At 33.9% G+C, this 25,790-nt stretch overlaps 1 protein-coding gene across 1 annotated transcript in view; it reads left to right on the top strand.

The window, feature by feature from the left end:
* The window catches only part of LOC145287774 (orexin/Hypocretin receptor type 1-like), a 340,017-nt gene that overhangs the window by 164,851 nt on the left and 149,376 nt on the right, over positions 1–25,790 (top strand). Inside the window, exon 2 of the mRNA XM_080135599.1 lies at positions 21,106–21,478. Within this exon, the coding sequence (XP_079991725.1) occupies positions 21,106–21,478 (373 nt within the window). The remainder of the gene's footprint in view (positions 1–21,105; positions 21,479–25,790) is intronic.

Raw genomic sequence — 25,790 nt, 5'->3', positions numbered from 1 at the left:
CAATTACCTTTATCTCTATCTCTACTCTTATATAAAAGTCACTTTGTGTGTGTGTGTGTGTGTGTGTGTGTGTGTGTGTGTGTGTGTGTGTGTGTGTGTGTGTGTGTGCGTGTGTGTGTGTTTGTGTGTGTGTGTGAGAGAGAGAGAGAGTTCCTCATGGATTCCGAAACGGCTGAACCTACTTTTTTTTTTTTTTTTTTTCAAATTTCACACAAAAGTAATTTATAATTCTGGGAGAGTTCTAAAATATGTTTGGTACAGAAATTCGTGCGATAAGTATCGAAAATCGAAAAACTCGGATCGTAAAAATAGTGTTTCTTCTCTAACAGATTAAAAAACAATTTTCCCTTGTCAAAATTTTTTTTTAATCTATACTATTTTTAAAATCGTCAAGTCCAAATATAAGGTGACGTGATTTTGTAAACAAACTCCGACATAATTTGATGAACGACGTTATCATTATTATTTATTATTATTTTTATTTATATTTATTTTATTTTATTTATTTATTTATTTATTTATTTATTTTGCGAATTAGTCCACCGGGAAAATTATTCCTCATAAAATATAAAAATCAATAGAGAATTGATTTTATAATACATACGCAATCTGCGTAAATTAAAATATCATGTTTAAGCGTATTGTACGATCGGGTAACGCCGGGTTTTCAGCTAGTCATTGATATAGTAATGCCAGTTCAAACTGGCATTACTATCCTCTGTCGTTACTGATGTGGCGAGGACGAAATTCTTAATGAATTTCTCGAATCTTTCTATCGCTATTAATGTGGAACTGGTTAGGCATTGGAGTTTCGGCGTGAGAGCGTTTCTTGAATTCTTCTGATGTCACTGATGTGGACCCAAGGTTGGGACCAGGGAAGAAAAACGCGGAACACAGATTAGGTGTAAGAAAGATATATTAACCAAAAAGGTTACAAGGATGGAATAAAGGGTAAGTGGGGCCTACTATTCGGTGGTGTTCAATATGGGTAGTCGTACGTGTTACACACCACTAGTACTCCTGCTGATTCTACCGTATTATAATACTGCCCTCTGAGAGTTTTAATCACATCGTAACCTAGTACCTGAAGAGTCTATGATGCAGGTTAGTTTCAGTCTCACAAAAATAATTATCAAGGCAAAGAGCCGTTCAAGGATAAGGGTTAATGGGACAAATGAGTATCATCTGAAAGATGAGGAAAACTATGGGAGTCAAACCATTTACATATCACTATATAAACACAAACTTAACGTTTTTAAGAGATATATTTCTTATTACTACTTAGCAAGGCCAAGAGCTATTCGGGGATAAGAGTTAATGGGACAAATGATTGTCAACTGAAAGATGATAAAAACTATAAGAGTACAATGATATAGATTGATTATAAATTATTGTCTGGTTTTTGGCACGAAAGCATTGAACTTGAAAACGACTAAGTTGTAATCAGCAGGAAGGCAGTCTTACAGTAATGTGCTCCGCCAACTGTCCATGGTATCAGGAGACGATGCATATGAATATGTTCCATAATGACGTACATGCTGAATTTTTTTTTTACACGATGGTCACCACTTATCAAGGCCCGGAAGCCACTCAGGGATAAGGGTTATTGCAAGTACATTACGTTAGTGTGGAGATTTGATGAAGTGTTTACTTAAGGGGGTGGTTCATTAGGAATTTGTTAACGTTGTACTTGAACACATCCAAGTTGTAGTCAGGTGGGTAGCAGGCAGACGGAACAGAGTTCCACAGGCGTGCAGTTCTAAGAAAGAAGCTTTGTTCATGAAATCCACGTTTAGATTTAGGCACAGATAAAGAGTGGGGGAAATTTTTCACGGTGGATTCAGCTAGACGGGTGTTTTTCGTGAAAGATTGGCGAGGGGGGACCAGAGATTGGAGTTCAGACGAGTACCTGCCATGGAAATAACGATAAAACAAGGATAACATAAAACAACGTCTCTTCTGTGGGAGAGAGGTTGCAAGGTAGAGAAAAGGGCATCCCCCACTAAGCCACGAAGTCTATTTTGTACTCTGTCAAGGCAGGATAGGCTGTTTTTAGCAGCTCCTGCCCAGATATAGCAGAAGTATTCCATCCTTGGACGTACTTGGCTTTTATATAGATAGAGAATTGCATCAGTAGTGAGATATCTTCTGGAGCGGTAGAAGGATCCCACCATCTTTCCAGCGACCTTGGCAACAGACTTGATGTACGTGTTCCATTTCAGATCAGGAGTAAAGGTCAAACCCAGAAGCTTGTCAAAACACGGGGCCTCTCCCAGATGAGAGCCATCCATCACAATTGATGCCAGATGGGGATCAGAGCGTTGATGATGTAAGGATAGGAGTTTGGTTTAGATGCATTAAAGGTAACCAGCCACGTCTTCCCCCACTGAACCACGCGCTCGAGATCAGAGGAGAGAGAATCAGAGAGAACTTTTTCATTTACAGCCTTTGACGTGTTGCCATAGATGGTCGTGTCATCAGCATAGATGTCAACGAATGATTTAAGTATGTGTTTAAGGAGGTCATTGATGTAGATCAGGAAGAGAGTTGGGCCCAGGATTGACCCATGAGGGACTTCAGCATTAATACTGCAGGCCTCTGATTTTTGTCCATCGACCACTACTCTTATGAGCCTATCGGAGAGAAATGATTTAATGATTGAGAAAACATTTTCAGTTATACCGTAGCTGTAAATCTTGTGAAGTAGACCCTTATGTCATACCTTGTCGAAGGCTTTTGATATGTCAAGAGCAATTGCCCTAGAAAGGAAGCCTTTGTCAAGAGATTCACTAATCCTGTGAGATATAACCGTCAGCACAATAGTTGAGTATTATATTTTATCTGTATATGTACACGCAAATGCGTGTATGTATATACGTCGTATCATTTAGTTGATCGTCTTGTGTGTATATTTTAACATTTATGCAAGAGTTCTAACCTGAAACGATTGACGTGGACATTTTCAGTTATACCGTAGCTGTAAATCTTGTGAAGTAGACCCTTATGTCATACCTTGTCGAAGGCTTTTGATATGTCAAGAGCAATTGCCCTAGAAAGGAAGCCTTTGTCAAGAGATTCACTAATCCTGTGAGATATAACCGTCAGCACAATAGTTGAGTATTATATTTTATCTGTATATGTACACGCAAATGCGTGTATGTATATACGTCGTATCATTTAGTTGATCGTCTTGTGTGTATATTTTAACATTTATGCAAGAGTTCTAACCTGAAACGATTGACGTGGACATATCGAACAGTTGTAGACAAACAGTTCTTTTTAACAGATGTAAATAACACAACACATAGCTGAATTATTTACGAACATTTAATTTCATGATTTTAGCTGTCATCTTCAAAGATTTCAATTTCTTTACATCTTGGCTGCCTGAGGAAACGCTGCTCCCTGCGTCATGGAGAGACCAACTCCCTCTTTTGAGTCGTCCGTTCTCTCTGATGTCCAACTAACGACTGACTAGAATCTCCCCAAATCTACATCCCATTGCGTGTCTCAAACCAACAGCCGATGTAACCTCAATCTAGTTATTTGTTTATGCAAACCAAAAATCATGTTAACATCTATTTTCTATTTTCACATTTCTTTCTAGCGATATTATTATTTGCTGTTAATCACTTTTCCCCCCAAGCTAATTGCTTATTTTTCTAATCATAATAAGCAATCCAGCAACCTGCTGTCGCTCGAATTAATTAATAATAACAACAACAACAATAATAATAATAATAATGTTAATAATAATAATAATGTTAATAATAATAATAATAATAATAATAATAATAATAATAATAATATGAAGAACACCGAAACTGTATATCTACAAGTTCTACACACCCCAATATGCATCCACCCCATTGTTTCATCACCGTTCCCCCCTCCCCCAATAAAAAAGTGATACCAAAGGGCTGAGAAGGGTCAATAAGGACTGAAAGACCGAGGAGCGAGCGCCAACCAGACCTCGGCTGGACAAGCGCAAAGAGAACTGCGACCTTGGGGAGGCTGAGTGCCACTCAAATTACAGTATAAACCAATGGCCACTATCAGCGAGAAATCAATGGTAAGCGGCTGTTGCGATCGTGCAAATTCATTTGCAAATGCTATAGAAGAAGGTGGAGAGAGTTGGAGGTCTGGGGAGACTTGTTGTCACTCAGCTCCCAGAGAACACCACAGGTTTCCAATCAGATCGTTTGTTGACTTGTGTGAGCCAATAATAATGTTTTGACCCTTGTCCCGGCTTGCCAGTTAGCACAGATAATACGCTATGATCCCTGGCAAAGGATTACAAGAAAATAAAAACGAGAAATTGAACGTGGGTGTCTTGTAGAATATATTCTCACAGGGGAAATCTATCTGGCAGTGGGAGATAATAAATCAATCAAATTATTTTCCGTTTTGTCGATTGTATTTATTTATTTTGTTTTTGGTGTTTTTTAGAGGGGGGGGTTTACTTTTGATTTTCATAAAAAGACTGGCATTTGAGTTTTCCTAGAAAGCAAGGAGACTTTTATCCCAATGTTAATACTGAAAAGATTTTTTGTCCACTCCAAGCAAGATATTCCCAAAGCATCCCCATAATAAAACCATTTCCAATTATTTTCTATGATAAAATAATTTCCAATGAATTCCGATAAAAAAAAATTAATTTCTAATGAATTCTTATAAAGTTATTCATAATGTATTATTATAATTAATTAATTATCATAGTAAATTTATTTCCAATGCATTATTATAATAAATTAATTAGTTAATAAAGTATAATAAAGTTATTTCCAATGTACGCATATAATAAAATCATTTTCAATTAATTCTAATGAATTTCTATATTAAATTTATTTCTGATTCATTCCTATCATAAAATTATTTCTTATGTATCCCTATATTAAAATATTTTCAAATATTATACTTTATAATTAAAAGGAATTTTTAAGGAATGTTCTATAAATTTGTATAATAGATTCATTTCTAATATATACCTATGATATATTTTTCAATGCATTCGCATAGTAAATTAATTTTTATAGTACACTCCTATAATAAATTCATTTTCAAAGTGTTTCTATTATAAAATAATTTTCAATAAATTCCTATAATAAAGTTATTGCTAATTAATTACTATAATAAAATCATTTTCAATCAATTCTATAATGAATTCATTACTAGGGCGAGGGCAACAGCATATTCTTTTCATTGTTTTCGCTCTCGAGTGTGTATCCGTGGATATCTTATATGTTTTTACATAGATTGATGTGGTTCTCGGTTGATTGACTGTGTCTAACTGTGTCTAACTGTGTCGGATATATACTCGAGAGTCAAAACAATGAAAAGAATATGCTGTTGTCATAGTCCTAATGATAAATACGGATAAATTGCTCATTAAAAACCATCCTTGCAATGTTTTGGTATAGTTAATTATTTGATGGTATTCATATTTTATGGTAAAGATTTGTTCTTTCTAAGAAATTTAGAATGGTTTTAGAATTTTCTTTATCAAAGAGTTCTTTTAAGTTTCTAGCCTTGTAGTAGTGTTGGCAAATTTGTGTGAGGTCAAAACACTCAAGCAAAAAAGTGTTTCACTGTATGAGGTTTTTGACATGGTATACATTTGAGAGGTTCTTCACTTTTAGTATATGGGGGGGTGAGTTATGTATGTGTGCCCTATCCGAATACATAAGACTACTTCTTTACGCGAACTCTCGAGTGTGTATCCGTTGATATCTCATATGCTTATATATAAAGTGATGTGGTTCTCGGTTGATTAACTGTGTCGGATATATACTCGAGAGTCAAAACAATGAAAAGAATATGCTGTCGTCATAGCATTATTCATTACCAATGCATTCCTATAATAAAATAATTACCAATAAATTCTTCATAATAAATTTTATAGTAAAATAGTTTCCCCAAAATTTCGATTGTATTACGATGTTTAATCTATTCCTACAATAATGTAATTTTCAATGAATTTTGATAATAAAATCCGTTCAGAATTGATTCCGCTAATAAATTCGCAATCCATTCTCATAACGAATTGATTTTTAATAGATTCAGTTTTCATCGATTCGACAAATAAAATCATTATTAATTCATTCATATAATCAATCATATTCCGATAGTAAAACCGTTCCTATCAAAATAACGGAGGTTTTATGAAGAACAAGCTCCATTTCGACAGTTACTGCTCAACGAATAATGATCTCATACGGTCATATTAAATACATCCGTCGACTATAACAGCCATTCATACTCGATGATCACGTGATCATGAAAACTTCCGTTGAGAAAAGCTAATTGTTGGTTGTTGGTTGACAGGCGTTTATTCATGACAGCAATCATAAATACGTTACAGTGGATTATTTAACGGTATGTCAAAACCGCTATCAATAATTTCCCTCACTCTTTATCTGTGCCTAAACGTAAATGTAGATTCTATGGACAAAGTTTCTTTCTTAGAACTGCACATCTGTGGAACTCTCTTCCGTTTGCCTGCTTTTCAGCTAACTACAATTTGACTGTCTTCAAGTCCAATGTAAAGAAGTTCTTGATGGACCGTTTCTCTAAGTAATCCAATTTACAAAGTCTCCACTACTTATGATTACTACGCTATAATCTCATTGATTAATGTATACCCATTAACCCTTATCCTTGAGTGGCCTCCGGACCTTGATAAGTGGTGACTCCTTTCTACAAAAAATGTCTATGATGACTGCTTAAGACAAAAATGACTATTAACATATAACTAGGTTCACATTACCTAATGTTTCAAAAATGACATTTTTAGATATTATATTATCGATAACTAGAAAGAATTCGTGATGAAAAGCGAGAACTAGGGAATACATTTTTATATTGACTAAAGAAGTTTCTTTTCGACTTCCGCTTTCTGTTGAGCGGAAGTCTTGCCTAGTCTTTAATGACATATGTTTAAAAAAACTATATTTTTTGAATGGTGTTAGTTTGAATAATTTTCACACTTTTGCACCGATTTTCCCCGGTTAACCCCCAAATATGAAGTTTCACATGGGTTCGAATACTCCATATATTAAGTTTCATGTCTGTAGACCAAAAACTGACAGAGGAGCTTGGTAGGGAAAATTTTTAAAACAATATATATGTGTGTGTGTGTGTGTGTGTGTGTGTGTGTGTGTGTGTGTGTGTGTGTGCGTGCGCGCGTGCATACATAAATATATATGTTATGTTGGTGCAAAAATAATGTCGTTTTTTGAGGTTCAACTATATAAAACAACGACATTGGAATAGCATTCATCTGAAAAAAAAATCTATCTAATTTGCATATTCTTTTAAAAATTCATTTTAATTAATTACCTATTAGTTTTGTTCGGTTTTCCTATGCGATGATCATCTTTAGTTAACTATTACGTGTAATTATATTCATGCAGATATTCTGCATGATTTATACTTGCGTAATATTTGCATAAAAAGTTTATAGTAAACACAAATCTCTTTCTATATATTAGGTTGGTGCAAAAATAATGTCGTTTTTTTATATATAGTTTAACGTCAAAAAACGATATTATATCTCTAACCACCCTAAATCTATTATCAAACACATACCTAAGTCAATTAGCAAAAGGATTAGTAACAACTCCTTCAATCAAAGCATCTTCAACTCACACAAAAATTTCTGCAATAAAGCCCCTAAAGACAGTAGCTATAAAAATACACAACTATCATATATTGAACCAATACCCTCCAATAGTACACCTAAAATCAGCAGAAAAGGGAAAATAATCTGGTTTACGCCACCTTTTAATATAATGCTTAAAACTAACCTAGGCAATAAATTTTTAAACCTTATCAAAAGACATTTCCCGCCTGAAAACATTCTACACGAAATCTTTAATATAAAATACTATCAAATTAAGCTATAGTTGTAGTGATAATTTAGAAAAAAATATTAAAAAACATAATAACAAAATATTAAATAGTAATTATAGAAATACACCCAAAGTAACTAAATCATGCAATTGTAGGAGAAGTCTAAATGCCCCCTTAAAGGAAACTGACCAATAAGCTCAGTTGTTTACAAAGCTACCATTTCTACTCAAGAAACCCCGGATAACAAAAATATTATATTGGCGTGACAAATAACACATTCAAGGAAAGATATACAGGACACAAGTGCTACTTTGAAAATCGAAACTATACAGACAGAACATCACTATCTAAATACTTTAATGGAATAATTGAACAGGGATCATCACATATTGTAAATTGGAATGTCCTTAGGAGAGCAAAAACCTGTTCGTCTATAAATTCATCTTGCTACCTGTTCGTATGCGTGTATGTGCGTATATTTATGTAAATGTCTGTTAAGTATATGCAGGTATATATAGTGCAGTTTACCATTATTGTTCTTATAGGATACAAATCTCCTTGAATTTCCAAATCCATGGAATAAACCCAGAACCACCCCACTCCATTTTAAAAAATAAATCAATAAATAAATTAAAGATATTATAAAAATGAAGTTAAATAATAGTTTTCTACTCTACCTATGCTTTAATCTAATACATAAAAAATAACAAATATTATAACTGAGAAGTCACTTATGTTGATAGATGGCTTACACTCATGATAATATATGCACGTTACCTAACTCCGCTATAATTTTAATTTTATTCACTAGAAGTTAAGTATAATAAACACCTTATATAACGCTTGTTGTAATGTGATAAATTTAACACCTTATATAACAAATATAATAAATATGATAAAATTACCACCTTATATAACGCATATAATAATGTGATAAAATTAACACCTTGTATAACACATATAATAATGTGATAAATTAACACCTTATATAACAAATATAATAATATGATAAAATAAACACCTTATATACCACATATAATAATGTGATAAAATTACCACCTTGTATAACACATATAATAATGTGATCAAATTAACACCTTATATAACACATATAATAATGTGATAAATAAACACCTTATATAACGCATATAATAATGTGATAAAAATACCACCTTATATAACACATATAATAATATGATAAAATTAACACCTTGTAGAACACATATAATAATGTGATAAAATTAACACCTTGTATAACGCATATAATAATATGATAAAATAAACACCTTATATAACACATATAATAATGTGATAAAATTACCACCTTGTATAACAATATAATAATTTGATCAACTTAACACCTTATATAACACATATAATAATGTGATAAAATTAACACCTTACATAACGCATATAATAATGTGAAAAATTAACACCTTGTATAACGCATGTAAAAATGTGATGAACTTAACAGCTTGTATAACACATATAAAATGTGATGAAATTAACATCATATATAACGCATATAATATAGTGATAAAATTAACACTTTATATAACACATAGAATAATGTGATAAAATTAACATCTTATATAACTCATATAATATAGTGATAAAATTAACACTTTATATAACACATATAATAATGTGATAAAATTAACACCTTGTATAACGCATATAGTAATGTGATAATATTAACACCTTATATAAAACATATAAAAACGCCAAACTCCTATCTTTACATCATCAACGCTCTGACCCCCATCTGGCATCAATTGAGATGGATGGCTCTCATCTAGGAGAAGACCCATGTTTTGACAAGCTTCTGGGTTTGTCCTTTACTCCTGATCTGAAATGGAACACGTACATCAAGACTGTTGCCAAGGTCGCTGGAAAGATGGTGGGATCCTTCTACTGATGCAATTCTCTATCTATATAAAAGCCAAGTACGTCCAAGGATGGAATACTGCTGCCATATCTGGGCAGGAGCTGCTAAAAACAGCCTATCCTGCCTTGACAGAGTACAAAATAGACTTCGTGGCTTAGTGGGGGATGCCCTTTTCTCTTCCCTGCAACCCTCTCCCACAGAAGAGACGTTGCGAGCCTATCCTTGTTTTATCGTTATTTCCATGGCAGGTACTCGTCTGAACTCCAATCTCTGGTCCACCGTCGCCAATCTTTCACGAAAAACACCCGTCTAGCTGAATCCCCTGTCAAAAATTTTCCCCACTCTTTATCTGTGCCTAAATCAAAACGCGGATTCCATGAACAAAGCTTCTTTCTTAGAACTGCACGCCTGTGGAACTCTGTTCCGTCTGTCTGCTACCCACCTGACTACAACCTGGATGTCTTCAAGTCCAACGTAAACAAATTCCTAATGAACCGCCACCTCAAGTAAACACTTCAATAAATCTCCACACTAACGTACTGTACTTGCAATAACCCTTATCCCTGAGTGGCTTCCGGGCCTTGATAAGTGTAAAAAAAAATTAACACCTTATATAATGCATAGAAAAAAGTGATAAAATAAACATCTTATATAACGCATTTAATAATCTGATAAATTAACACATTATATAACACATATAAAAATGTGATAAATTGACACCTTATATAATACATAAAATAATGTGATAAATTAACACATTATATAACACATAATAATGTGATAAAAATACCACCTTATATAACGTATATAATAATGTGATAAAATTAAGACTTTATATAACACATATAATAATGTGATAAATTAACACCTTGTATAATGCATATAATAATGTGATAAAATCAACACCTTATATAACGCATATAATAATGTGATACAATTAACACCTTATATAACGCATATAATAATGTCATGCAAATTAACACCTTATATAACGCATATAATAATGTGATAAAATCAACACCTTATATAACGCATATAATAATGTGATACAATTAACACCTTATATAACGCATATAATAATGTGATACAATTAACACCTTATATAACGCATATAATAATGTCATGCAATTTAAACCTTGTATACCACATATAATAATGTGATCAAATTAACACCTTATATAACGCATCAAATAATGTGATAATTGTTAATTGCTTTAATAATTTTGAAAATAATAGGCATAATAAAATGCATACCTGTGCGCATTTATATATCCGTATATGTGTGTGCGTTTATATATACCCCGATTAAATTTTAAATTCTCATAAGTCCATAACGATATTTGATCGTAAATTTTAAATAATTCATTAACTAACAACTTAATTTTTTGAATTTAAAAGTTTTTAATTATTTACTGCCAATAGATATATGCATGTTAGTATTTGTTTACGTATGTTTGTTTATGCGTATATGTTTGTGTATATATGTGTGCATGTATATATATTAGTGGTGGGACGATTCCAATGTTTTTCCCGATTCCGAAACAATAAGCGATTCCGATTCCGATTCTCTATAAATCTTTAAATATTTAACTATAAAATTGTTATTTTGTCCCGATTATCTTAAATTTGGGCCTATATTTTCTCATAAGTAAAAACACATTTGTGACGGGGTGATCTAGAGATTTTAGTCTTACGGAAAGTTTAAATCAATAAATATTTTTTTAATTTTATTATTACTACAAGCAGTAGAAAATGTTTCTTTAACAAATATCAAATAAAGAATTTAAGGAATCGGTTTTGGCATCCGGAAATAGGCTAAAATTTTTTCGATTCCGATACAGATTCCGATTCCGATTCCAACTTTTCCGATTCCGATTCCAACACGAATATATATATATACATACATATGTATGTGTATTCTGTTGAATGCCTACTAGACACTATCCTTGAGTGTCTAAGGTCTCTCTGTACAGGGGTTTGTCAGAACAATCGGGCATGAGGATACTTTTCCATAGAAGTAAACCCTGACCAAATATTCAAAATCACATAGTATTCGCAGCCCAAATATGATCTCCTCACTACGGCTACCCCACAGCTTTTCTGGGGTATGGTGCACCTTCTCCAAGTGATATTACCTCAAGTAATAGTACGAAGCTGGATACTCCACCAGACTAGATAAATTCTTGTCCTGGAATCCAGTAAGACCGTGAGACCAACATAAAAGACATAAAAAACATAAAAGATACATAGATATGTCTTGATGTCTCCATGTGAATATGCCTACTTTGCGTTTTTTACTTCATCATAGTTATAGCGCTCCAGTTTTATGGTTTTCCTTTCTCTTTTTTCCTTTTCTTTTTTCTCTCTCATTCCCCCCCACACTCTTAATCCCTTTTCTCTCCTCATTCTCCTGCCATATTCAATTCCTTTTTATTAAACACCCTACCAACCCTTCAACTTTCTCTGACACGCGACTTGTGGATCATCGAATATACTTTTTCGAGTTATGCTTATGTCCGAACGATTTTTTAAAATCGGTTGAAATACGACTTCTCCATTTTTATCCTTAATTTTTAGAGAGCTCGTAACTTTTTATAGTCTTTTTTTTAAGCTCTCACTTTTTCTTTTCTTTTTTTTTCTATAGCGTCGAATGGTTCAGGGTCGCCTGACGAAATCTCATTGACTGAAACAGATGGTTGTTTGTAGCAGCCAAATGTAACTGTTTACCTTCGAATAATAAAATATATTTTGCTCTTTGTTATCGAGCACTATCTAACAAGCCCGTTAAGTTCATTAGTTACTATTTTCGAATATCTCGAACATGGATATATATATATATACATATATATATATATATATATATATATATATATATATATATATATATATATAATATTCAATTTGCACCCCAAACAAGGCACAGTGCCACTTTGAAGTAGGGGCTACAATCGGGCACATAAGTTGCAGGGATATTATGAAGGGAGATGAGCAGCAAGATGTCTGTTCACATAACATTTAAACTTCTGCATGTCAGTACAGTTGGGAAAGCAGAATTTCGGAAGGGAGTTCCAAAGACCCGCAGTTCTGAGGAAGAAACTATTGGAGTAGAAGGCTTTCTTACACCTAGGGATCTCTAGCTGCTTGTCAAGTTTGTCGAGGGTATTCACGTCGAGGGGATACAAGTGCTTGTAATTCGTCAGAGCATTCACCATTAAAGTACCTATAGAACAGGCAGAGGGATGCAACATTTCGTCGACGGGACAGAGGCTGAAGCCTAGATGACAGTTCAGGGCCTATCAGATTGGCGACTCTCTTTTGAACCTTGTTCAGGAGTGAGAGACTAGTAGCAGATTCACTAGCTAAATGTGACAAAAATACTCCATATATGGGCGAATGGTGGCCTTATAGAGGTACAAGATACTTTCAGGTGTAAATCGTGTTCTAGCACAGTAGGGAGAGCCCACCTTCTTCGCAGCAGCCTTGGCAATTCTCTCAATGTATCTATTCCAGTTCATGTTCCTTGTAAACGTTAGGCCGAGGAGTTTAAAAGAAGTACTGTCGGGTAATGTGTTCTTGGCCATTGCTATTGGTAGTAGAGAAAGTTTCTTATATTTGTTGAAGCATTTAATGTGACCATCCATTTTTGTCCCCATTCCACTACAGATTGGAGGTAACCCTCTAGTGTTTCTGCCATTTCCTTAGTTATGTGTTCATCCCCCCCCATTGTGTCTGTTATAGAGAGTGGTGTCATCAGTAAATATACCCATCTCAGAAACAATTTAATCAGGAAGGTCATTTATGAATATCAAGAATAATAAAGGTCCAAGGATAGACCCTTGAGGTACTCCCACATTTATATCATATTGTTTAGATGTACGACCGTCGAAGACAACCTAGACTTTTCTCTTACTTAAGAAGGATTTAATTACATTATGTATTCTTCCAGTAATACTATATATATATAGATAGATAGATAGATAGATAGATATGTCTCGGAAGTAGAGTGAAAAGCACATCTTATTTTTCTTTTATTAATATTATTTTTTCCTTGTACACATTTTTGTGAATTATTCCATGGATTTCTGCCTTTGGATTATTATGGACCATCTTCTTCCAATTACGGGATTTCCTTGGATTTTACTTGTACAAATGGAAATTCTTTTAACTTTCTTGAAGTTTTACATTTGGATTTTACCGTCACTGGATTTTTTATCTTCCACCAGACTATCCATTAATGTGTAATCACCTTTTTCTTTACCATATTCCCTCTGCTTAACTTATTTTGTTTTCAAGTAAGATCTTTGACTTATTTGTTGTTTCATCAAATACTTCTGCATGCAAAATCCGATCCCGCATTTTGCTAATTCCTACCCTCTGATCAGAAGGAGAGTATTTCTTCGAAACTCCGCGGATTAAGGACTATCCATTTATCTAGTGTTTCCTTTTCAGATTAAATATGTTTTTAACTCATTTCAAAGTGTTTTTTAACATATTTCATTAACTGTTTGCTCATATTATAAGCTCTATTTCCTATTTGGTATTATCGAGCTTTTATATCTGGCTGAGATAATTTTATAAATATTAATTCTTTAATATTTATATTTATTTTACCATCTTGGATCATTTTGGTAAATTCAATTGTAATTTTCATTATATATATATATATATATATATATATATATATATATATTTAATATTTATTTATTTACTTAATTGTACAGAAGTTCAGAAAAACATTGGTATCGTCGGTTTCAGGCCCAACATAAAGGGGACCAGTTAATGGTAAATCGTAAATAATGTTAGGCTCTCGTCAGCCATGTTGTTTCTGTCTGAGGAAAAAGTAGGCCGCATTTATTTTTTATAGTGATGTTCATTTTTATTTAACTATAGCTTATTCCTATCTCTGTATATTCTATTTTATTCTAATATGAATTTTCTAATTAAAATATTTTTTATGTAATGCATTTTTAGTAAATGTGTACTATCCTGTTTTTGTTTCCGATCCGCATGGTTTCCGGTCTGCCTTTTGTTAATTTTAGCTGGTCCGAGGGAGGTAATTAATTTATCTTATTAATTTATCTTTTTTCTTTGTTTTAGTGTAGGGGATTTAGGTGCCATCAGCTAGAATCGGAACCTCATTCCTTAGATAACATAATATGGGTACAATCTCTCGTTTGAATTCAAATATTTCAGATTTGTATTAAATTCCCAATGAAGCAAGATTTAATGAATTATAATTAAGATTTTTAAGCTTAAGCCTTAAAATTTGGGCATTTGTAATCAAAATGAAGTAATAGATTTTAATCAAAATTAGAATAAGGATTCTAGACATAAGGTTTAGTAAAATGATTTTTCCTCTATGAAAGCGTTATTTAAATTTAAATAAAAACTGTGGTCCTGGATATGACCTTAAACTATATCCGATGATGAGGCCCCAGCTTGCGGGCTTTTGGGGAGTGTGGATACACCCTTTAATTGCCATTGCTCCCAGGTCCACTCTGACCCGGAGTGGTAGTACCTGTTCGGGTCCAAACTATGGGTTAAATAGAAACCGACTTGGAACAAACAAATATATTCTATTTAAAAAAATTTCTTTAAAATCACCGGTTCGGTATTAAATAAACTGGAAAGGGTTGATATGCCGTAAAACAAAAAACAACCAACCAAATAAAAACTGTGTTTTTTTCTTTTTATCTTCATCCTTTTTTTTTTTTTTTTTTTTTTTGTCACCAGAAGAATAAAGTCCGCGTGTTGTTTTAACGGTGTTCAAGTTTCGAGGAAATCACGTGGCTGCGCAAAGTAGATGAATGGAAAGCATTGTTTAACTTTCAACAAAATGTGTAATTTATAAAGCCAGTGCAACGTAGGATTTTTAAATAAACATTTTGTGGTCTGAAATGCTACCGAAAGTTGAAATAAGTTGTCTTCTGCAATTAAACACTTAAAACATTAGTACAAACTTGATTGTGTGCAGTCTATAGAGTTCAGTGCAGACAAAATGAATAAAGAATAAAGAAAAAAATGTCCGCCTTTTCTCTTTAAATGCTTGCGATATTGTCACCTAACATGCAAATAGAATGCCTCCGGTTGGATATAAAAAGCCTGATTTTTCAGAGACTGTGTTAATTTTGCTTTTGAATGTCGAGGTAACAAGTGTTAGTAGTGCGTTGTGTTCTAGAGTCGAGTTTTGACAATAGATTGTCAAGGTTTGAAGTTGAATTTTGACAGCAGAATGTCAAGGTTTGAAGTTGAATTTGGGCAGTAGATCGTCGAGTTTTGGAGTTGAATATTGACAGCAGAATGTTGAGTTTTAGAGTTGAGTTTTTACAGCAGAATTTCCAGTTTTGGAGTTGAATTTTGACAGCATAATATCGAGTTTTAGAGTTCAGTTTTTACAGCAGAATTTCCAGTTTTGGAGTTGAATTTTGACAGCATAATATCGAGTTTTAGAGTTCAGTTTTGACAGCATAATATCGAGTTTTAGAGTTCAGTTTTGACAGGAGAACGTAGAGATTTGGAGTTGAGTTTTGACAGCAGAATATCGAATTTTGGGGTTGAGTTTTGACAGCAGAATATCGAATTTTGGGGTTGAGTTTTGACAGCAGAATATCGAATTTTGGAGTTGAGTTTTGACAGCAGAACATAGGCATTTGGACTAGCGAGTTTTTAGCAGCAATGTGTCGAATTTAACACTTGATTGTTTTATAACCAAACTTTCCATGATATAACACAATAGAATAGAATCAGCTTGTGTGTGTGTGTGTGTGTGTGTGTGTGTGTTTCTTTTCCATTTCCTTTCCTCTTTTGTGAAAAGAGTAAAGTCTGTGAGTTGTTTGAACGGTGAGATTTTCAAATGTTTAAGTCACGCGGAAGGTACAGTATCGTATATCTAGATTTTAATCTTCGCAAAGACATAAAAGTGGCGCTAAACTATTGTTCAAAGAATTAGTTTTACTTGTTTTAGGATGGGTATTCGTCTACTTCCTTTATGTAACTTATATTTTTTCATGTACACATGTGCATATGGAAATGAAGTTCGGCGTCGTGCTGAGAAAAACAACAACAAATATTTGAAGTGGAGGGGGGCGAAGTAATTGCGTTCTTATTTCATTTTTCGTTTTTAGTATTTGGTTAAAAAGAGGCTGTTAAAATGGCGCCAATCTCAAGATAAGTACCCGGAAACAATAGAGAAATGCTGATTAAAGCGAAAGGAAAACTAGATATTTCGGTAAAAAGAAAGAAAAGACGAAAAAAAAATTTTTCATAATTTATTTCACGCGCGATCACGCGTTCCACCAAACTTGGACTTTTAAAATATCACCGTGTAAGAAGATAACACTGATTTTTACTCTTCAGGTGACAAAATGCCGCGAAAAAAAAAGAAAAAGAAAGAAAATATAAACTAGTTCTATCCTGACGCTTTGGTCGCCGAAAATTTTATCTTTAAACGAATAAAGGTTTTTTTATTTAAAAAAAAAAAAAGAAGAAAATCATGCAAATTTTTAAAACTTTTAAGGAATTGCGTTGAATTAGCTTCTTAAATTTTCGTTTTCAATTTAAATTTATCATGCAGAAAGAAGCTTCCTAGTCGGCTGTTTTCATCTTAAGTGCTATTTTCACAACGTTTCAGCCGATGTAACTGGCGATTTTCTTCGGGTGTATGGGCAGGAGCTGCTAGAAGCAGCTTATCCTTTCTTGACAGGATTCAAAATAGACTTTGTAGCTTAGTGGAGAATGCCCTTTTCTCTTCCCTACAACCTCTTTCTCCGCAGAAGAGATGTTCCCAGCCTGTCTCTGCTTTATCGTTATTTTCATAACAAGTGCTCGTCTGAGCTTCAATCTATGGTCCCCCTCGCCAAACTTTCACGAAAAACACTCGTCTAGCCAGAACCGTTATCAACAATTTCCCACACTCTGTATCTGTGCCTAAACCTAAACGTAGATTCCATGAACAAAGTTTCTTTCTTAGAACTGCACGCCTGTGGAATTCTCTTCCGTTTGCTTGCTTTCCATCTGACTACAATCTGATTGTCTTCAAGTCCAACGTAAACAAGTTCTTGATGAACCGTCCCCCTAAGTAATCCAATTTACAAAATTCCCACTACTTATGTTTACTACGCTATAATCACAATGACTAATGTATACCTATTGACCCTTATCCTCAAGTGGCCTTCAGGCCTTGATAAGTGGTGATTCCTATGTAAAAAAAAAATAATAAGACAAAAAAAAAAGATAATACAAAACAAACAAGAATTTTTGTAAGAATTGCCCGCAAGAATTCTGGCGTAACGGATAAAGTACCAAGTAAAATTCAGTTCTAAATTACACGTGAAGTATGGATTAGTAGTTCGATGAATTGTAGTTCGACAACAAAAATATATTGAACTGTATCACTCATATTTTGGATTTCGATATATTCAACTTGGCACACCTGTCCTCGTCGGATCATTGAAGTTAAGCAACGATGAGCCTAGCCAGTACCAGATGGCTGACCATTTGGAAATACTAGGCGCTGTATGTGTTCTCGGCTTGTCTTGCATTGTTTCCAATCGTCCTGAATTTATGTGTACTTGCAACAGAAATTTAAGACAGTGCCGACTTAGAAGAGAGATGGTTGGAGATTGCGCAAGTCTTGCTACAAAAATTTCACGCGTGGACACCCTACAGTTGTTATCCATGGTCTGTTAAGACTGAACGGAGCCTTGTACCCAACTTGGAGAATTTCTGTACAAACCGACAATACCTCATGACGTTTCATAATACATCCGTGAATTTACTGTTGCAAAAAAAAGTTTCCAGTCTTACGTTAATTTTTAAAACTGCCCTCAAAAAAGACACCAAACGAAATAACACAATAGTTTACTGCGTACTTACGTGTTAAGTTAAAAAATGGCAGTATACCAACACTTATAAATAATAATATAGAATTGTTAGATCATCCTGCATGTTGTCCGGACCTCAATCCCATTGAAAATCTTTGGGGATGGCTGGCAAAAGAAATGTTCAAGGATGGAACCCAGTATGATTCGATAAAGGAACTTTCTGATTCAGTTTTCAGTACATGGGATAAAATTCCTTCGCAACTGATAAAAAACATGCCGAAGAGAATTTTTGAAGTAATTCGTAATAATGGAGGCTATACTAAATACTGAGACTATACTAAATACTGATAGTAATTTATAATTGCCTTTTGTTAGATAAATTATCATTGGTCTTATCATTTTGACCAGGTGAAAATGTTTTTTTTTTTTTTAAATCATTATTAGATCAGGGTTAAGGTTTCGAATGAAGCAGATTTCATTTTTTTTCCATCATATTTTCCCTTTTCGCAATGGTTTCAACCATTTGTTTGATTAAAAATTCGATAATATGTGTAAACGCTTACTTTCTTAAGTGATCTTATGATTTTGACATGGACTGTATATATATATATATATATATATATATATATATATATATATATATATATATATGAGCGTGATTTCAATTGCGTTCCCTAATTCTTTTGTTTTTTCCCCCATAACATAACATAGCGCAACGTTATTTTTATCTGTACATAATTTCGATTCCCATTCGTGTCTTTCCTCTTTTTTTTTCGCTCAAATGCCTCAATACAACTTTGATAAAGTGAGGGCGAAACCGATCAGCTGACCCCCATTTTCTTTTTCCTCCCTTTTATTCTCTTCACCCCGTTAACTTTATATTAAACGTTGACTTTATTTTAATGTTCTAATCACGAATTTTTGCCTTCCTTTCATCATTGCATTATATATATATATATATATATATATATATATATATATATATATATATATATATATATATATATATATATATATATTACAAGGAGGTCACCACCCGGAAGCCACTCAGGGATAAGGGTTATTGCATGTACAGTACGTTGTACGTTAGTGTTGAGATTTCATAAAGTGTCTTCTTAAGGGGGCGGTTCATCAGGAATTTTTTTACGTTGGATTTGAAGACATCCAAGTTGTAGTCAGGTGGGAAGCAGGCAGACGGAACAGAGTTCCACTGGCGGGCTGTTCTAAGAAAGAAGCTGTGTTCATGGAATCTACGTTTTGATTTAGGTACAGATTGAGAGGGAAAATTTTTGCTTCAAAAAATTTTGAAAAATGGCTTCGGCTATGGCATTAAGTCACACAGAATATTCCGCGTTTTTTTTTTTTATAATTATGGTTTACATGATGTTATGATGTTATATGTGCGTGTGTTTGTGTGCGTGTGTGTGAGATAGAGAGATAGAGAAAGGAGAATCGGGAGAGAGAGGGAGTTTTCAGTCATTGATCTCCTAGCATAAGCAACAAAGTATTTGTATTGAACATAATAGTAGAATCTTTTAATCTGGGTTTTGATTGAAGAAAGTGACAACTTCCCTTCCCTTTTTAAAAATTCAAATATTTCTGATTTGCATGAAATTTAAAAAAAAAACATGGATATTAGAGACGAATTAAAAATGTTCGTTTGTTTGTTTAATCAAATCAAACTGAGCATTTTAAAGTGTTGTGGAGATGCACAAAAGACGCGCCATTCCAATTTGAAAACTCAAACTTATCCGTGTGCATTTTAAAGTAAACCAAATCCCAGATAAAATAAAGGCAATTTGTTGTTCTTTTCCACTGCTTCCATTTTTTACCGGCCACGAAGAACAAAGGAAATAAAGATCAATATTATCGACGATCACCTCTGACACACTGCACACTTTCATCCAGCATCCTTCTGTGAAGTAGATTTCGTTCATTGTTAACTGTATAGGACGCCTTGTCCGGGGGATGCTGGTGTGGCTACCTATGCCATATTTAGGGATCCGGAGTGTTTTTTAGAGACGCTAGCTTTATTCTGCCCACTTTTGGGCCGTGTTGTAGGAAGGAACTAAATATCGCCTCTGATACTAATAAACAGGGACATTGCTATCCACTGAAGAACTACTTATAACGTCTATATTTTATTTATTAGCGGACTGTTATCCTCATCTTTTATAGTTGTTTAACGACGTTTTGACCAACTATTCCTCTGGCCTTCGTCAGGTTGTTAACTGCGGCGTGATAGGAAGGCTGAATCTTCAGCTGTATCCTCAGTAATTACCGCCTTCCATAATTGTTGTTTCACCACGTTTTAGCCAACTAATCCTCTGGCCCGCTTCGGGTAGGATTGAAACCGCTATCTTCAGACAATGCCAAATAAATAAATAAATAAATAAATAAAAACATATAAAAAATTACTCATCTCAAAAGAATTCTAATAATTAAATAATACTTACAATGTGTCAACTAGAAGATTAACGACCTTTTTTATATATAATTTAGCTGTACCTACTAAAGTAATCTCTCACTTTTTTCTCTTTCCAGACCGTCACAGTGTACGTGTCCGTATTCACCCTGAGTGCAATCTCCATCGATCGCTACTATGCCATCTGCCACCCGTTAAAATTCATCCACACTATCCGACGGGCCGTAGCCGTGACATGTTTTATCTGGTTCCTCTCGGCAGTTATGGCCAGCCCCGAGATATTCGGCATGGAACTGAAACCTACTGTACCCGTCCATATCACCAACCTGCTACTGACCTGTTCTATGAGCTGGGACAGTAGCAATCGGGCGCTCTACCAGATTCTTCAGATGGTTTGCATCTATTTCATACCGATGTCTCTGATGACGTGCGCCTACTCGATTATTGCCGTGCGGCTATGGCACACCGACCTGCCAGGAAGAGACGATCCAGGTCAGCATTATTAATAATTTTAATCGGTTGTTGTTGTTGTTGTTGTTGTTATTATTATTATTATTATTATTATTACTACTACTACTACTACTATTGTTGTTGTTGTTGTTGTTGTTGTTGTTGTTGATGATTAGTATTATTATTATTATCATTATTATTATTGTTGTTGTTAATTAGTATTATTATTATTATCATTATTATTATTGTTGTTGTTAATTAGTATTATTATTATTATCATTATTATTATTGTTGTTGTTAATTAGTATTATTATTATTATCATTATTATTATTGTTGTTGTTAATTAGTATTATTATTATTATCATTATTATTATTGTTGTTGTTAATTAGTATTATTATTATTATTATTATTATTATTGTTGTTGTTAATTAGTATTATTATTATTATCATTATTATTATTGTTGTTGTTAATTAGTATTATTATTATTATCATTATTATTATTGTTGTTTAAATTAGTATTATTATTATTATTAGTATTAGTAGTAGTAGTAGTAGTAGTAGTAGTAGTAGTAGTAAATAGTTAAGTATTTGCATTATCTTAACAATCACCTGTCATGTGTTAGGCCGGTGAAAAAGTGTTTGCAGGTTTGTAGAAAGGTCAGTTGTAAGTTCTAAACCATTGTAACTTATTTCGTGCACGTTGTTAATGGTTAAATATATAAGCATGATTAATTTATAACTTTTTTTTTTCTTTCACCTTATTATAGCATCGTTCATATTTTTTATTTTTTTATTTATTTATTTTTATTTTTTTTTGCAATATTCTCATATGACACTATAAATTCCCGGGGAGAGTTACTTAGTTGAGTGACGGGCTGGGAACGCAACCAGCTCCCTGGGTATTAGACACGATATCTAACGATAGGCACATGGAAACAGCAACACAACGGGTAGATATGTCGTCGGCTATAACCGGCTGGCATGGGTCGCTTCTCTAGTTTTCATTGCTTCGTTGCAGGCAGCATTTCCATCGTCATCAGGGACCGCATAGGTGCTACAGGGCTTATGAAGAAGAACCTGAAGTCGTACCTTACTAATATTCCTGGTGAACCAAGTGCAAAAGAGATCCAGACAATTGCACTTAAGGGAACAGCGATGATACTAAAAAGAGCTCTCGGTTGGTTTCAATAAAAAGCGGGGCAATGTTGGCAGCTAGTTTGGCTGCCCCATACCCAGCATTACAATCTTCAAAAGAAGAAAAATGAAAAAAAATTTAACGCTTGTATAGAAATAGCGAATAAATACATTTTACGTTTAACCCTGGCGAAGCATATTTTTATAAAGAACAGTTGAAACAAGACGCGTGCAGCTAAAACTGCTATGTCGCGTCCGCCGACCCCAGAATGCAAGCTTCAACTGGCCTTTACAAAAAATATACAAGTTTCCCTGTAAACAACCTTTTTTAGTCAAGAGAAAGGGGGTCATCTTCAATCATGATAATGCTCGTCCTTTACACAACACTATTGCACCAGCCTGCATATTCTCCTGGCTTCGCTCCCTATGATTATCACTTCTTTGGAAAATAGCAAAGCCATTCGTAGGGCCTTAAGCTTACGTCACGAAAGGATATCGAACATGAGTTAGATTCGTATTTTACTTCAAAATCTGAGGAATTTTACAAGCAAGGTATTTATAAGCTCGTTGAAAAAATGGAACCGAATTATAAAGAGCGAACGTCGGTATTGTTAGGATTAAAGATGGTCAAAAGCAGACTTTTAAATCGGCAAAAACTTTGGCACCGATCTGATATTTCTGAGAATTATACCTTTTAAGGAAAACCCCAATCTCTCTCCCTAAATATATTTTGATACTCACTATATATATATATATATATATATATATGTATATATATATATATATATATGTATATATATATATATATATATATATATATATATATATATATATATATATATATATATATATATATATTACAATAGAAAAATGAGAACATGAAAAGAAATATGGTTAAGCTTAAACACAGAAAAGTAAAGGACTAGTTGTTAAAACTGGACAAGAAAAGAACAAGATATTCTAGTAGAAATATTAATAAATTTAAACTTCATCTTTAGTATGTCTTTCTTTTTTTTTTTGCCATGTTGTTGTTAGAGCAGAGAATATATTTATGAATTTCAATATAAATTTTAAACGAAATAAATGTCTGTTTATTTTGTAATAATGCGTTGTTTTGGCTTCAAACGTATATAATACGTATTTTATTTTATTCAAACTCAACCAGCGCTTCTAACGAACAAAAATCTTAACATATATATATATAAACATTTATTTAAATATTTACGGAAGAGGTACACACACCAACAAATAGAATTGTGTAATAATATTGTAAGATTAAGGAGTAGAATTAGATCTACCAATCTCTCCTTAGCTTTTTTGCGTTCTTGTCTGCAACAAGATGTAGCCCCAGTTTAGATTAGTAAACGTATTGATGCATCTAAAGTGAAGCCAAGTTTGTCTATGGAGCGTGCGTTTATACGTGACGACATGAATAAGTTGATGGAGAATCTTGAGACGTACATTAGTAATCGTCATCAACTTTGGTCCGTAGTTAAGGGGTTCCTGTCCTTTTATGATTTTTTCCGTTTTTGCAAATATTTATCCATCGGTGATCAGTTTGCTAGGCAAAATGCTTCCAAAGATAATAGTAAACACCTTGCTCTTCTGGTTTACAGAAGATATGGGTGTGAACCCACTAATGGAAGCAAACATGTTTTCAATTTTTCAAAAACTGTCCTTACAGAAATTGAAAATAGAGTTTTGTCTAGGGGCTTGGATTTTTGTATTCCCCCTACGAGTTTAAATAAAGAGAGAACACTTTCTGCCTTTGAAGTTTTGCTCTCTCAACTTAGACATAATGTGCCTAATTCCCCAGAAAAAATTGTTGGGATGAAATCCAATTTAGTTGCCTTAGCTCACCGATATAGTAACATTCCTGTCGATCATAGCGACTTTGTCTGGAACATAACGCAATTTAAGACGATGAAAGCGTTAAAATCTAATACCGATATTTATATGTGTAAACCAGACAAAGGTGCAGGAGTGGTGATTTTGGATAAATCGGACTACGTTGAGAAAATGGCAGTTATTCTCAATGATAGTTCGAAATTCCGTAAACTCGGCTCTGTCGAGTTGACGGATAATACTTGCAAGAACGAGGCTAAAATGCAGAGACGTTTACTTGCATTATTTAAAAAGAAGGTGTTTTGCAAGGATGTCTATGACAGGATCAGGCCCTCTGGGTCACAACGTCCCAGAATGTATGGTCTCCCCAAAATCCACAAGCAAGGTGTTCCACTGAGACCTATTTTATCAATGGTTGGTTCAGCACAACATTCTTTGGCTCAGTGGCTTGTGGAAATTCTGCAACCTGTGCGTGAGCTATACACCACGCATTGTATCCCTGATTCCTTTCGGTTCGTTGATTGTGTACGTGGGTTGGATTCTAATGCAGAGACGTCTTTCATGTGTTCATCTGATGTCTCTAGTCTTTTCACCAACATACCGTTGGATGAGACTATACGCATATGTCGCCTGACTGCTCCACGGTTTTCTAAAGAGATTCTTATTGAACTCATTTTAATGTGTACGAAATCCGTCGAATTTAGTTTTTGTGATATTATGTACTGTCAGGTTGACGGGGTTTCAATGGGGAGTCCGTTGGCCCCAACTTTAGCGGATATTTTCGTCGGGTACTATGAATCCGTTATGTTTAATTCTACATCTAAACCGACTGCATATTTCAGATATGTTGACGACACTTTTGCTATTTTTCCTTCGCAAAGTGATGCGTCGATATTTTTTAATAGGTTGAATTCTTTACATGGGGCTCTTAAGTTCACTATGGAAAGTGAGAAGGACAATTCGCTTCCTTTCTTGGATGTTCTTGTCGACGCTCAAGGGGGGGGGGCTTTCTCACTACAATTTATAGAAAGCCGACATTTACTGGCCTATATGTGAACTGGTTGTCTTTTGTACCTAAATCACGTAAGGTCGGCTTAATTAATACTTTGGTACATAGAGCCCTCATGATTTGTTCGCCTAACAGATTAGATGTTGAACTCGATAAGATCAGGGAAATATTCATCAATAATGGTTATCCTGTTGACATTATTGATGATTGTATTTTCAAAAAGGTTGCGGATTTTAAATCCCCTAAAAAGTTTGGACCCTTGAAATGCCCGGTTTATTTGAAATTACCGTGGATAGGGGAGGGGAGTAATATAATTTCAAAACAGATTCGTAGAAGTATTTACGATTGCTTCAATTCGGTGAC

This window comes from Euprymna scolopes, chromosome 11, assembly GCF_053919585.1.
Source record: "Euprymna scolopes isolate OS-2025 chromosome 11, ASM5391958v1, whole genome shotgun sequence".
Classification (NCBI taxonomy): Eukaryota; Metazoa; Mollusca; class Cephalopoda; order Sepiida; family Sepiolidae; genus Euprymna; species Euprymna scolopes.
The sequence above is the reverse complement of the archived record's forward strand: the minus strand, read 5'-3'. Positions and strand labels throughout refer to the sequence as shown.